At 44.4% G+C, this 15,531-nt stretch overlaps 1 protein-coding gene across 1 annotated transcript in view; it reads right to left on the reverse strand.

The window, feature by feature from the left end:
* The window catches only part of IMPAD1 (inositol monophosphatase domain containing 1), a 20,062-nt gene that overhangs the window by 4,047 nt on the left and 484 nt on the right, over positions 1-15,531 (reverse strand). The window contains exons 2-3 of the mRNA XM_018572333.1: positions 3,651-3,810; positions 1,038-1,133 (exon numbers count right to left, since the gene is read on the reverse strand). Of these exons, the coding sequence (XP_018427835.1) occupies positions 1,038-1,133; positions 3,651-3,810 (256 nt within the window). The remainder of the gene's footprint in view (positions 1-1,037; positions 1,134-3,650; positions 3,811-15,531) is intronic.

Here is a 15,531-nt window from a genome sequence, read left to right on the forward strand (position 1 = left end):
AAAAAAAAAAAAAAAAAAAAAAATAGTGTTTTTTTTTTAATTTAAAGTCCCCCGCCCCCTACATACACACGCAAACATGCGTCACGTATGAAAACGACGATTGCGCCTATTGTGACGCACATGTTACATATCTCCGCGATTGTCAGAGTGGGAGCAATAATTCTAGGGCCATTAATCACTGATAACACTAAACTGATGAGCAGTAAAAGCGTTTAAAGCGTTGTCCACGGGCAATTTTCGACGTAGTCTTTTTTTGCGATTTTGTGTGCGCTCCGCAATTTTAAGGCTTGACATGTTCGGTGTCTATTTACCTGACCTAAATCAAAAGAAGCTCTATCTGTCCACCAAAAGAAAGCTCTATCTGTCCACAAAAAAGTGTTAACATAAATTGCAAGCCTATAGACCGGTCATGCTGACTGGTGAATTCTTTGACTGACTGGTGAGACACCCTAAAATGTTTCAAGCCCTGGTTGTTTTATGATATTGACTTGGAGTTTTTCAAAAATCTGATTATTTTAAATCCATGAATCTAAGTAAAATGTCTAAATTACATACAATTGTTGAAAAAAACTTTTTTTTAAGGCGGGGGAAAAAAAAAGTAATTTTTCATTTCGGCCTGACAAATGCTGCTGTGGCATGTGAGTTCATCTCATTGGCACCCTAAACGCGCTTCCAACCAACCAGTGCGATCGCCCGCACTGGAATGCATGGCACAGTAAAACTGAGCGTTCCAGCGTGGGGTGATTACGAAAAATTTTGCATGCAGTTTTCTTCTAAAGTAAACTTTGTTTTTAAAATTCCATTTGTGTATTTTAATTAAAAGAAGGTATTTATTTTTATTATCCGATTAGTCGATCAATCGATAAAATAAATCGGCCGGCCATGTTGATTATAAACATAATAGTTAGTTGCAGCCCTACATTATACTTGTACATACTTCTACAGTGCACATAAACAAAAGGTACATGCTGCTAGCTTGAATGCAACCTTAGGGAAAAAAAAAAAAAGAAAAGAAAAAAAAAAAAAAAAAAACTTACCAGTATAATGCGTGAAAGGTTTATGTATTACTCCTATAACAGGCTTTCCATCCACAGCAACACATACCATAGTTGTAACATAGTTAACAAGGTTCTCTGGGGAAAAAAAACAAAAACCCACAGTTGATGACAAAAGCAAATGCTAGGGAAACTGGAAAAAAAAACAGCAAATACTTTGCTTTTTACTTGCACAACTAAACCAAGGACACTGTGAAGTGGAGATGATACTTATATGAATGGCAGTGTGCATTTGGTGGCCACTTTATAGACAATAACCTGCACAGAACTACGAGGTTGTGGTCTTTTTATAGGCATCCATTAAGTGTCTGCTTTATCAGAACTCTACAGAGTTTGCTTTGAATACTGAATGGCCGTACATAACCCCATTACAAATATACAAAAATGGAAATTCCGTCCAGTAAAATTATATATTTTATAGTAATCTCTATAAAAAGGGGATATTTTTTTTATTTATTTCATTTTTTTAAAGTCCTAAACCATGGGAACATTAAAACATTGAGCAAGCACAATTTTTTGCGTTTGCAGTGGAACGGAATGCTGGCAAAGTTTTGCCCCGCGTCCGATCGCACTGCGGCTGGGGGTGGGTGGAAGCGGTGCCATTGAATTCAATGCACCGCCACGCCCCCTTCCGCCCCAGAACCCGCGGTGGGGGGGGCGTTTCTTAGCGATCACGGTGCGTTCCAGCAGCTACTGCTCTCACACTCTTTCAGTGTGAACAAGCCCTTAGGCTCCACTTTTATACTGCTAAATCGCCAGGGATATCTTCCTTTTTGTTACTCTGGGAAGTAAGAGAGCTCTATACTATAGATACAGCTGAATCCTGCATGTCAGGGTAAGAAAAATGAAAAGATCCACTTTAATGACAAAGTTAATATAAATCAATAGCATGCAACCAGATAAATACTGGGCAGAGCCAGCTGTACCCACCCACTCCCCCGTCCGATCCGCCAGTCAGCGCTGGCGGGGAGCCCCTGCCCTGTCACTGCAAATAGCCGTGACAGGATCGAGAGGTGAGCGAACGCCGGTATGTGTTCGCTCACCTCCCGATCTACTGTGCCCATCTACTGAGCCGACCTGTCACAGGTCGGCTAGAACTATGAGGTGAGTGAAAAGCACTCACCTCATAGTTCTCCTTTAAGCTTTTTTTATGCTGCCCCATGTCATATATTTTTTTTGGTCATGCACCGCGAATCCTCGTCTCCTGTTTACAGGTATCTCCTTTGCCTGGCAGCATGGGAAGGCGACACCCGTGCATGAGTGCACCTGGCCGGGAACCGAGTCGGGCTGTGTGCATCCACTGACACACACAACGCTCTCAACAAGCCACACTCCTGTTCCCACCTCCTCACAGTAATTTGACAGGCAGGTGCAGCAGCCTATTGCTGCCCTGTCTTCAGCGGATTTGGGATCCCTCCCCTCAACCTGGAACTTTGGGGAAACATGCAGATTGTCTGGAATCTGGTGGCGGAGAATGTGGACTATAGATAAGTGTTTTGGAGGTGGGGGACATGGAAAGGTAGAAGCATTTAACATTAAAGTCCATTTGCACCTTTGTAGGTGATTAGCATTTATTGTGGTAATGTAGATTTTCAGTGATGATGTATATATGTGTACATTTTCATGACTCACATTGCTGGCTTTCTATTTTTTTCATAAACTTTTTATTAGGCCTGAATCCTATAAATTGAAATAGCTGAACTGGAAACCCCTCTTAGTTTGACACCGGGGTCGGATTGTAAAGCAGCTGCCCTCCTCCCTGCGATTCCGTGTAACACGATCACAAAACACCAGCTCTGCCTTTACACACAATACACTGTCGGAGAGGGGGGTATAAACACATTGTTTGCACGCACAGAGGCAGCCATTTCCATGAGGCTATGAAGACGAAAGCTAACAAAAATGTAAGTTTCTGTGTTCATATACAGCAACTGCATATGCCTGCTTCATGTACACTCGGTGTACAATGCTGGCATATGTTTTAAGACAATACCTCTGCAAAGCTGGAGATAGGCTTTAAGGTCTTGTGTTGGCATGTGTTACATAGGTTACATAGGTTTGCTTCAGACTTGCTTCTTTCCACAGAAAAGGCTATGGTAATGAAAAAGTCAGCTGACGCAGGAATGGGGGGGGGGGGGGGGGGGGGGGGGGCTTTGGGGTGCCGCTATGAATACTAATGAATGGGGGAAGAGAGAGCTCAGTTGTAATATATACACATTGCTTGCAGGGCACAGAGGCAGCCATTTCCATGAGAATATAAAGGAGAAAAGCTGACAAAAATGTTTTAATTTTCTGTGTATACAGCAACTGCAAATGCCTTCCACTTGGTGTACATTGCTGGCATGAATTTTTTTTTAAATACCTCTCCAAAAGGTGGAAATGGGCTTTTTGCATGCAGGGAATGCATCAAGGTAAATAGCCTTTAGTACTACTTTAATACATTTGTAATCATATAATCCTATTTAAACATTATACTTGTATTAGAATCAACCTGCATGTTAATTTTTATTTCTCTTGACTGATGCTGCCTCTTCAAGGCAATAGGAAGACAATGTTATGCCCATAATTTGCTGAAACACAGGCAGTCTTGTATACCTGTATACTCGTGTGTTGCATCCAGTGGATCTATCCATACAGTAATACTTTCTGTGGGAAATGATTTTGCAGACTTGATTTTGTCTTTAATGTCATCTGGCATTTGCTTATTCCATTTGATTGACTCATCAGCTTCTTCAAGATGCTCTTCAGTATTCACCTGAAACAGAACGAAACATCTGAATAGTTCTCCGCAGTTCACAAATAAAGCAGCTGTGCTAATGTGTTCATCTGTAATCACAGGCATCTGTTCTGTGCTACAATGTTACCAAGATACGTACACTATTATAGGAGCCTAGCACACCACAGATTATGATGAGATTTGTAGTTTCACCACAGCTGGAGTGCCAAGGTTGCCTAGGCCTCGATTAGAGCCTCTGTCACGTTTTAATGCCATCTACTGTATACCCATTTGGGTGTGTTTTGCGCCACTTCCTTTCAACATACCGGGAATCTCCCACTATAATGTAGCTGAGAGTAAACCTTTCCCTGCTGTCTGTTTTTTTTCTGTTTACATCGGGGCCACCGGCCGCTGTGTGGTCAGAGGAAGAAAAACCAAAAACAGCACAGGAATGAATAGCTAGATTGCTTTTGGCTATTTCAATTTGCAATAGCCAATAGCAGACTAGCTATTGCACCCACCCACTGCTGCTGTCAGTCAGCAGAGGTGGACATGAAGTTCTCCATCAGGTCTTCTCTCCTGATTGACAGCAGTTGAGGGCGGGTGCAATAGCTAGCTTGCTATTGGCTATTGCAAACTGAACTAGCCAATAGCAATCTAGCTTTTAATTTCTATGCTGATTTTTTGTATTATTCTGCATGCAACAGGTGTCAGAAGACGATAAAAACCAGCAGATAGCACAGAATTGCAATCTGCCATCATTTGGGGGGTGCTCCCCCCCCCTTGCAGATGGTGGGTGGGTTGGGGGGACAGAGGGCACCTCCCTGAAATGACTTTTTTCAGGTTGGTATGCCTGAACCAAAAAGCTTTTCAGTAGAGTGGGTTAAAACTTCTGACCCAGGAACCGGATGTCAGAGAGATCTGCTGTAATAGTTTATCTATTCCGATTCTAATTAATCAACAACTGCAGAGGTTAACTTACTCAGAGGCTCTGGAAATCCTTGGGGCTGGCCTCTTATCTGAAGTAATCAATCCTTCATACAGACATGGACTATTATATAGATAGATAGGCAGAGTGAGATGTCACTCACGCAGCTGGGTGGATCTCGACAGTAATGTCGGATCCGTCCCGGCTGCGGCGGTCTCAGTATACCGCGAGCTGTAGCTCACGATATAATGAGCTTAGGGTAACGGGAGAACGCTAGTATATGTCCTCCCGTGACCCTTAGGGGAACTATGGGGAAAAACACTTATCCCATAGTTCTCCTTTAATCCTTGCTGTCAGCTGTGGTGGAGGTGCACTGTAGCACATGCAGGGAAACATCCAAGATGACGAGGGATTGGCGAAGGAGACTAGGTGTGGAGAGGGAATTATTGGGTTAGTGTTAGTTGATGTGATCAGGGCGGCGAGCGGTATAAGCGGTAGCAGCCGTGCTCTGCGTCCAAGAGAATACTAGGGCGCCGAGTATTTCAAAAGAGCCGGCTAAAAACCTCCAGCTGACTGGAGAGGGAGGAGAGGACTGACGTTGGCTGCTGTGATTGGCCGGTGTCCTCGATCACTGCGTTCGTGAATAGAGAGCGGGTGAGTATAATACATCTGCCCAACTGAGTCACAGACAGAAAAAAAGCCCAACAGAAATGTTAAATCTTTTCCACTGTATCAATAAAAAAAAAAAAATTGCCCGGAGATAAGCTTTCAGTACCTGCGGAATCAATACCCTGGGCACGGGTAGGTGTGTTCCTTTTAGAGTTTAACATGTGAAGGAAATATAATCCAAAGTGTATTACTGTGTGATGCCTCAGGGAGATGAGAGAATAAAGGAGGTATGTCTATATCTGTGTGCCACTGTAGTTCATGTAAGTGTTGTACTTATATATATCGGTCGTCATGATCACCATTCTATTTGGCTGAAGATCCTCAAATCATCTGTGAATCATGTAAGCGAGTTTGGAGAAGTGACAACTTTGCAACACACACAGGGACCATGGGGAACAAGAGTAGCCACCCTCCAGAAGGAAAGACAGTGTCAGCACCAATTCAGAGATAATTTGAGGATCTACAGCCAAGTGATACAGAAATAAGATACATTTTTGTTAGTTAGTGTTGGTTGATGCGATCAGGATGGAGAGCGGGATACACTTTTGATAATTGGGTACTTGAATGCATTGTTAAGTTTTAACTCCTTCGTTTAGTGTCACTTTAATGACCTCCATCATTTATCAATTACTTCTCCCCCTGATCTGTACACTCATTGCCTTCCCCTCTCACAGCTATTGGCTTTCTCTGCCATCATTTTGTTCCTGAGCATTATTTGAAAGAACACATTCCCAGCATCACTTTAGAGATGCCTGCAAACAGTCAACCAATCAGCAGGCTGCACAGCTAACTTCTGCAGTAACCAGTGGCCAGCAGGGAGAAGCAGGCTCCTCTAAAGGGATAGTGGGGATGCGATCTTTTTCGTATAATGAATTTGAAAAATGAACAGAATGTTGTGACGGTTACACGCTGCCGCAGGTACCTCCCACCCCACACAGAGCAAAGTGCGACAGACCCAAGGATGACATCACGGGGTCGAAAAAACAGGTATTTCTTGAAAAATAAAACAATTTGAAAACTTTTAATATCACATTGATCAGGTGGGACAAACAAAAGGTATTTGATGCATACGCTACACTTTGAAGGCAAAGGCCACCTTTTGCAAAATGCACAAAATTGACGTTTTGCATTAGAGCCTGCAAATTGTCCTGCAGACTCCTCCTCCCAGCCCCTGTCCATACCAAGGTATAGACTATCAGTTACAGAGACAAGAGGAAGTGTCAGTGGACTACAAGTGTGGTGATGCCGCCGCCGTTGTACTCCATTGAGATCTACAAGTCCCTCTGCCATGGTGGAAGTTGGAACTTGTAGTCTCTATGACAAGCACAGTTGCTCCAATTTCAAATATATAAGGAACCTGCGAGAACAACCCCAGAATTTTAATATGCGGGGAGGGTGTGGGGCTGGGATGTGACCATGTTTCATGTTACACCCTGAATATGGCTGTAAAATTAAACAAGGGAAGAAAGAAGGAATTGGTCTTTAAAAGAAGAATTCAAGCTATTAGCAAAATTGACCCTTGCAGTTGGGGCTACCCCCTATTGTTCAGCGTCACTTTACAGTGTAGAGCAGCATTTCTCCACTTTTCCTCAGTCATGACACCTTTTAAAAAGATATGCAAAATATGAAGACACACCAGAAAATCAAAAACTTATCCTAGACAGGGGTCTGGTATAAATTTTCGAAGGGAAGTCTGCTATCAGGTATGCACTCCTGCACCTTTATACATCTTTAAAACATATTTTCTGTTGCAATTTAAAAAATAAAGTTTGTTTAAGGTAAAGTAATCTAACTGCAAACATTACCACCACACCCCTAGCTGGCACCAGCAAGAAGCTTTCTTTGTATGGAGACATAAAACGGTATAGCTACAGCCATACAAACCGTCAACAGAAACTGGGCCACATTAATAAATGAGGCGTTGACATTTCATTTCAGCCAGAGAAAACAAGTCCAAACAAAGCAAAATCAAGATGGCAAAGTATATTACACATCTCACATGTCATGTTTACTGCTTAGGAAATACAAAATGATATATATATCTATATAGATATATATATATAAAGATGGCCCTTCAGTCCATCTTTCATAAATTCAAAAGTAGAAACTATTTAACAATAGCATCAGAAAAATAAGGATAGACCAGGTGTAGGCAACTTGGCACCCCTCTCAGCAGGAGCACATCTGCCCGTCTAGTAAAACAGTCTCAGAGACAGATGACGGATGTGCTCCTGCTGAGAGGAGTGTTTTATAAATGCTTAAAGTGACATTAAAGGCACCTTTTTACTCCCCTCCCCCCAACGTCAATTAAAGCACTTACCTTAAATTATGTCTCTTAATCCGATCTTCTTTCCTGAACCTTTGCGGCCGCCCGAGGATTTTCACATTTTCGGACAGGAGCCCGCGGGGAAGACACAGGTAAATTTAAACCGCTGTTGAAGTGTTTTTTTTACTTTTTGCGTATATCTACTGCTTGTTAGCAGTAGATATACGCAAAGAAAGCTGAGGGTTTAGAAACCCTTTCAATTGATCAAATCTTGTGAGTAGTGCGTTCCAGAGCGGCAGGTGCTGGAAGGCACCGCAATCGCTCACAAAGCTTCCCCCTTTGTTCTGGGGCAGTGGCATTGAAGTCAATGGCACCGCAGCCACGCCCCCTCCTGCCCCAGAACGAAGTTTGGTGAGCAATTGCAGTGCGTTCCAGCAGCTCCCACTCTGGAACGCAACGCAATTGGAATGAACAAGCCCTTAAGATTTTCGTTAATAAATGTCTCTGCACCTAGATGGGGCGCTCTTGTGTTTGTTTTTTGGGAATATTAGAAATACCTGGAGTTTGAGGGCTGTCCCCTGGTGGAAGAAATAAAGTAAAGCAGAGGAGTTCTGCCGAGAATTGCACCTGGATCACACTAGCTGTTTAAACCTCGGCACCCCAGCTGCTGTGGACTACAAGTCCCATGAAGCACTGCAGGACTCTGCCAGCCACAGGCAGGATTGGATTTGTAGTGTTTCCACAGTTGGAAAGCCAAGGTTGCCTACCCCTGCAAGAGATCCTTCACTGCACAAAGTCACACTGAAATATTTCAGCTGCTACCATAATTATTGATGGCAACAGGAATGTGTAAGGTTTTCAGAGTGGAGGCCCTCCCACATTCTGGTAAGTCATGTGTGGGGTCTTGGTGTGCACCCAAGCCTGCGCAAAACTGTGACCAATACACACCCCTTCCAGCCCAATCAGTTGTGGCATGGGGCATTCCCCGCCCCTTAGTGATGTGTAGCTCCAGGTCAGGGAATGCCCCGCCCACAACTGATTAGATTGGGGTGAGTTGTCACAGTTTTGGGTGAACTCGGGCGAACTGGGTAAGCCTCAGCAGGAGAGGAGATGGCTGGAGCACTGGCAGCTACAGGAGCAAAGTTAAATATAACATTACCCTACACTAAAAGATAAATATATCCCGAATACAAGGTGTGGGGGCACCCACATCTTTTGTTTGTTTAGGCTGAACAGTGCAGCTTTACCAAATTCTACATGTGATATCATTAGTATTACAGTGCCAGTTGTAACCAAAGGTTGACACCCCCTTACATTGGACCTTTACCCATATCTTGAAAATAAAAACAAACACACCTTTAGAAATGTTTAGTAATGACAATCTACAAACACATACCGTATTTTGCGGTCCATAAGACGCACCGGACCATAGGACGCAGGGAGGTCCGGTGCGCCTTATGGAGCACTCGACAGACTGTAGCTTCTGTCACAGCTTCTATGACAGAAGCTGTGACAGAAGCTGCAGTTAGTGACCGCTGAGACAGGTGGCGCTGTGATTACAGCGCCACGGTCTCAGTGATCACACAGAGCAGACGAAGAACGTCCGCTCTGTGTCTACTCTATGGTGATCTCGATCGTCGCCGCTGCTCGGTTTTAATACGAGTGATCTCATTAGATCACTCGTATTAAACGAGCAGTAGCTCCTACTGCTGAACTCGATCGCGGCCGCCGCTGCTCGGCTTTAATACGAGTGATCTCATTAGATCACTCGTATTAAACGAGCAGCGGCTCCTACTACTCGCCCGGCGCCCGAAACTGCATGTCTCGGGCGTCGGGATTTGCTCCATAAGACTGAGGCACATTTTCCCCCTCCTTTTGGGGGGAAAAAAGTGCGTCTTATGGAGCGAAAAATACGGTACTTCTAGATAATTGCCGGCTTTGTATTCTTTGCATACCTTATTTGTCTTTTCTTCCCCAGTCTTCTGACAGTGGCCATGTTTACTAAGGGCAAAATACCAGATCTCCTTTTACTTCCTAGATTTCTGGCACGTGACTAGACAAGTGACAAGGACACGTGACCACGCACATCATCTCAGGGGAGGAAATGCCTTTCCCCGAGATCTTATGAGATTTCCCAGAAATACTCTGCTGATGACAAGGCAATCCCAGCGTGCATTGCTTTGGCAAACTGAAGTCATTTTGCCCTTTCATAGCAGGAAGTGAATGCTCTGCCAGGGTAAGTATTTCACAATCACAACATTGTACAGCTGACATGTCTATGTTATTATTAATCATCATACAGAGAGGGATGCATTGGTAGAATTCGATTTTTGAGGGCAAAGGTCCACTTTAAAGGGTAACTGAAATTCCATACACTAACAAACCTGTCTTCTCTTTCCTCTTAGTGTGTCCATAAGTTCTCGTTTTGACAAAAATTTGAATTATTCAACCTTAGGCAAAGTGCAGTCCACAAAAATGTCAGAACGGCACAAACACATGACTAATCTGATTGATAGCCTTATATCCGAAATGCTTATCATGGCAACTTCCCGTTCATACTTTATGTTATAAAAGGTAAAGATGGACAAATCCTAGGAGATAGTTAGCCGCCAATTGCAGCTGGTGCTAACTTTCTAACTGCTGTCAATGGAGGTGGCTCCTAATAGAAAAACCCTGCAGGTTCCTGGATTGGCCAGACTGTCTCCTAAATTCATATGACTTCACCTCTGATATAAGGACTATGATTTCCAACCAACATTTTATATGATGATGTCCTCCTACAACAGGCTGCTGGACAGAGTGAGAAAGGCCAGTATATTCCTGGTGGGGAGAAAGTAATAATACAGGAACTGAAATGGCGTAGAAGAAGCATACCGTATATACTCGAGTATAAGCCGAGTTTTTCAGCCCATTTTTTGTGATGAAAAATGCCCCCCTCGGCTTATACTCTAGTCAGTGTCTCGAGCACTGAGGAAAGTGAGTACGCTGGTCAGGTTTCTTCTTACTTACCTCGCCGAGCGTCGCGTCACTGCTGCTCCGGTGGGCGGCGCTCCGAGCGGGGTCATCTGGCAGTCTCCGGGTCCTAATTTAGGTGGCCGGAGACTGCCAGATGACCCTGCTCGGAACGCCGCCCACCGGAGCAGCAGTGACGCGACGCTCGGCGAGGTAAGTAAGAAGAAAAAAAAAAAAAAACCCCGCAGCGGCCAGTCAGGAGCAGGGGAGCAGGGATGAGTCAGCGGCGCGCTGGTCAGGCGAGAGGAGCTCCAGGTGGGGTTGTAATTTAGCTGGCAGGCACCTCTAAGTCAGCTAAATTAGGACCCCACCTGGAGCTCCTCCCACTGGACCAGCGCTGCCGCTGACTCGTCCCTGCTCTCTCCGGCACAGTCACACAGTGAGTGAGGGCAGATTTGGGGGGGAGATTTATTAAGCAAATATGTATTGTCTGCACTGTATTAGCAGTATATACTCTATATAGAGTATATACTGCTAATACAGTGCAGACAATACATTTACAATTATACTAACATGAATGTATTAAATGATCTGTATGTAGCCCTGTACTATGGATCATTTAACCCATTCATGTTAGCAGAGGATCATTGTAAATGTATTGTTGCAGGCACTCTATATGTACATGTACTATATACTACATATAGAGTGCACTGAACAATAGATTTACAATTATCCTCTGCTAATATGAATGGGTTAAATGATCCGTAGTACATGATATGTAGCCCTGTACCCCCCTTTCCACTTACAGAGCTAGGTTATTGTTTTTCTTTGAAATAAATATTCATGTAATTTTATTGGTATCTATCTTCATTTTGTACATTTACCAGTAGCTGCCTCATTTCCCACCCTCGGCTTATACTCGAGTCAATATTTTTTCCCAGTCCTTTGTGGTAAAATTAGGTACCTCGGCTTATATTCGGGTCGGCTTATACTCGAGTATATATGGTATGTAGGAGTTGTCTCCAAGTGTTCTGCACTCCCTGCCCATAGCCCGTGGCTCTAACAGTCGCCACAACAGTGCAATGCTGGTAAACAAATGAGCAGTACATGGAAAAGGTCATAGAAATATATTAAGAACTGAATGTTTGAGCTTGACACATTTCTGGTTGAACTTGATGGACACGTCTTTATTCAAAGTAACCGTGTCAACTGAAGTTGTTCTTTGAAGGAAGTTTGGAATAGAGCATAGCCCCTGAGTTAAGCCGCCATTTATCAGCTCAATTCCAAAGTAGTGACTCAGAGAAAAGGTTTAGCTCCATATACTGTAACTTCAGGCAAATATGTCATGAGAGAAATACAGAAGCTGCCACGGATGACTTCCTTATATGTTTCAACGTTTAAATTGTTCCAATACTTTGAGCAATTGACCAGCAACAATTATGCAAATCGGGAAAGGCAGACGTCTTTATTTGCAAACTTTTTTTAGGTCAGCGACTCAAAGTTGAAAAGCTTAAAGGAGAACTATGAGGTGAGTGCTTTTCACTCACCTCATAGTTCTAGCCGACCTGAGATCAGCAGCACCCGAAAGATAATATTTAAAATCATTGTGTTCATTTATTGATATATAGCGTCACATATTATTATTATACAGGATGTATGTAGCGCCAACAGTTTGCGCAGCGCTTTACAATATAGGGAAGACATTACACTCACATTACAATTCAAGACAAGATGGTAAGGAGGGCCCTCCCCTGAGGGCTTACAATCTAAAAGTGAGGGGCCAGTGATACATGAGGAGGTAGCTGTGTGGCAGGGGTGTGGAATTCGTATGGCCCGACGCCCGTGACATGTAGTTCCGGGCGCCGGGCAAGTGTTTTTTTTTCACTGTTTTAGCCCTGCTACGGACAAGTAGCAGGGCTAGTTTTCTTTTCTTGAATGAGCGCCGAGCGCGGCGCTGCGAGCGAGGGGCGTGGAGCGCAGAGAGCGGGGGCGGAGCGTAGAGAGGGGACGGAGCGCTGAGAGCGAGGGGCGGGGGGCGTGGAGCCGTGACGGAGCAGTGACAAAGCCGGACGGTGGAGCTGTGACAGGCTCTGTCACCTCCCTCTGTCCCTGGCGGCCGCTGCTCATTCCTGTCACAGGAGTTCTAGCAACAGTGCCTGCTAGAACTCCTGTGTTGGAGGTGACAGGTTCAATAAAGAGTACCTGTCAACTCCAAATGCTATCACACAGGTGATTGTTAAGTTTTAAAAAAAATAGTTTAAAAAAAAAGTTACAAATAATTAAAAATGTAACTAAATACAACATTTTAAAAATACAAAAGGCGATAAAAGTAAAAATATTAAAACAAATTAAAAATCTTTGCAAGGTAAATAAAAATTTTAAAAATGAAAACCAGCCCCGCTGCCCCCATCTGCATGCAAATAAACGTGCAGTGTTTTCAACTGCAATCGTGTGCAACCGCAGGGGCAGGGCGCTATTGCAGCAGGAAAACGCGCAATCTGCCTGGCACGACTGGGGTGCCATTAGAAAATAATGGCACTGCCAGCGCGATCGGCAGTGGTGTGTGATCCGTGACTGCCCGATCATCGTGCACGAAACCGTGCGGATGGCTGGGTGGTCACAGAATTGCACACCACCGCCGATCGTGTTGTCAGTGCCATTATTTTCTAATGGCACCCCAGTTGTGCCAGGCAGATTGCGCTTATTACTGCTGCAATACCGCCCAGGCGATCCCACACGATCGCTGTTGAAAACACTGCGCGGTGCATGTGGTGAAAATAGATACATCTACCTTTTTTTTTCAGCGATTGCCACGCAGCTGTAACCCCATACATGCGGATGCAACCGCACACGATCGCACGTCCTGGGAATCCCCAAGTCTGCACCAACCCTAAAGGGTATATTCACTTTCCCAAGTAATTTGGGAAATGGTTTTACCGACACAAATCTCCCTCCCACTATACTTAGCTTTCGGCGACCGGTCCTTCCCATCCACCAGTACTATCTGTACCTGTTCCATGTATTCTGAATTTCGCTCGCAAATTGCAAGCACTCGTTGGTCAACGCGGTCACCTGACGGCACTGACCAATGAAAAGCGCTTCTTAGCACTGCTAAATACGGTTTGGGTTAAAATTATTATTTTTGTATCAGGACAAGCAGATTCGGCCCCCGCTTTAGTCCTTGGACAAGTAGTTTTTTTCAAAAATTTCCACACCCCTGTGTGTGGGGATAAATTGTTTGAGAAAGTGATAGTTCAGTGGTTAGGTTGAGGTGGGATGGACTTCCCTGAAGAGATGAGTCTTAAGGGATCGCCTAAAGGCAGTCAGCATGGGAGATAGTCGGCCAGGTTGGGGTAAAGAGTTCCAGAGGATGTGATAGACTCTAGAGAAGTCCTGGAGGCGAGCATGGGAGGAGGTGATGAGGGAGCTGGAAAGCAGGAGGTCTTTGAAAGAGCGGAGGGGATGGTGAGGGTGATACTTTGAGATGAGGTTTGAGATATAGCCAGGGTCAGAGTTGTGGATGGCTTTGTAGTTGGTGGTTAATATTTAGAATTTTGTCCTTTGGGCTATTGGAAGCCAGTGGAGGGATTGGCAGAGGGAGTCGGTTGGTCAGGTGGATGAATGTAGCAGCAGCATTCATGATAGACTGAAGGGGGGATAGCCTGTGTAGAGGTAGGCCAATGAGGAGGGAGTTGCAATAGTCAAGACGAGATATAACAAGTGAGTAATTTTGCGGTTTCATTGGTGAGGAAGGGGCGTATTTTGGAGATGTTACGAAGGTGAAGGTCGCAGGATTTCGATAGTTATTGGATGTGGGGAAGAAAGGTGAGGTCCGAGTCAAGGATAACACCTAGGACCTTGGCACGGGGGGAGAGCTGGATAGCAGTGTTATCAATCTCAAGGGAAAAGTTGGGGGAAGGTGCACGGGGTGGAGGAAATATCATGAGCTCAGTTTTTGAAAGCTTGAGTTTTAAGAAGTGTTGTGACATCCAGAGTGATATGTTAGTTAGTACATATATAGTAGATGACATATATCAAATAGCCAACGTTTCGGGGCCACGCAGGGTCCCTTCATTAGGCGATCATGTCACCCTCATGAAGAAACCCTGCGTGGCCCCGAAACGTTGGCTATTTGATATACAGTATGTGACGCTATATATCAATAAATGAGCAAAGATTTGAAACGATATCTTTCGAGTGCTGGTGATCTACTACTTCCTTAGGCTTAAACATACACAGCGCCATCCGTGTCCATCACTACAAGCGCAACATCTGCTACTGTTCGTAGACGCTGAAAGGAGTGCAGGGGACATATCTTGCATACGTCAAAGCTGAAAAGGGCAACTAGCATTTTCAGAAGAAGTCAGAAATGGCGGGCGCTACAGTTCCCTCATGACAAGTTTCCTTAAAGAGCCTGGGTCCATTTTTTTTTGTGTTCTACATTACACTAAAAAGTGATTACGTAAACCTAGAATGGACCCCCCGAAACATGATCCAGTGGCCCTAAATACTGAGAATAGGCGGCTCTCTTTTTCAAATCTTTTCCCTTGTTGTCAAAGGGATTATATGTTTCTTAATGTTCCCTAAAAGGACAAGTTCACCATTTCACAAACAATGAAAAGGGAAACTAACTCACAACACTTACTTCACCCCCTGTCCCCACTGCACTTACTGTATGTGTAATAATCACCCTCATCCACACCAGATGGGGTAATGAAAACACCACCTCTCAACACTGGAGGCTGTACAGCAACACAATGCTTCCAATGGGGAGCCCTCTATGTTCCAGGTCGGTGCTCCCCAATACAAGAATTGCATTGCTATACAGCCTCTGTGGCTGTGTGGGGAAGTTCTCAGGTGCTAAAGGCTGGTGGGCAAGGGTCATTAGAGAGGATCGGGGGGTGAAGAGGGGATCGGGGGGTGAAGAGGGTGTTGGGGGTTAGTT

The sequence above is a fragment of the Nanorana parkeri genome, unplaced genomic scaffold (assembly GCF_000935625.1).
Source record: "Nanorana parkeri isolate BGI_ZX_2015 unplaced genomic scaffold, ASM93562v1 scaffold2000, whole genome shotgun sequence".
Lineage (NCBI taxonomy): Eukaryota > Metazoa > Chordata > Amphibia > Anura > Dicroglossidae > Nanorana > Nanorana parkeri.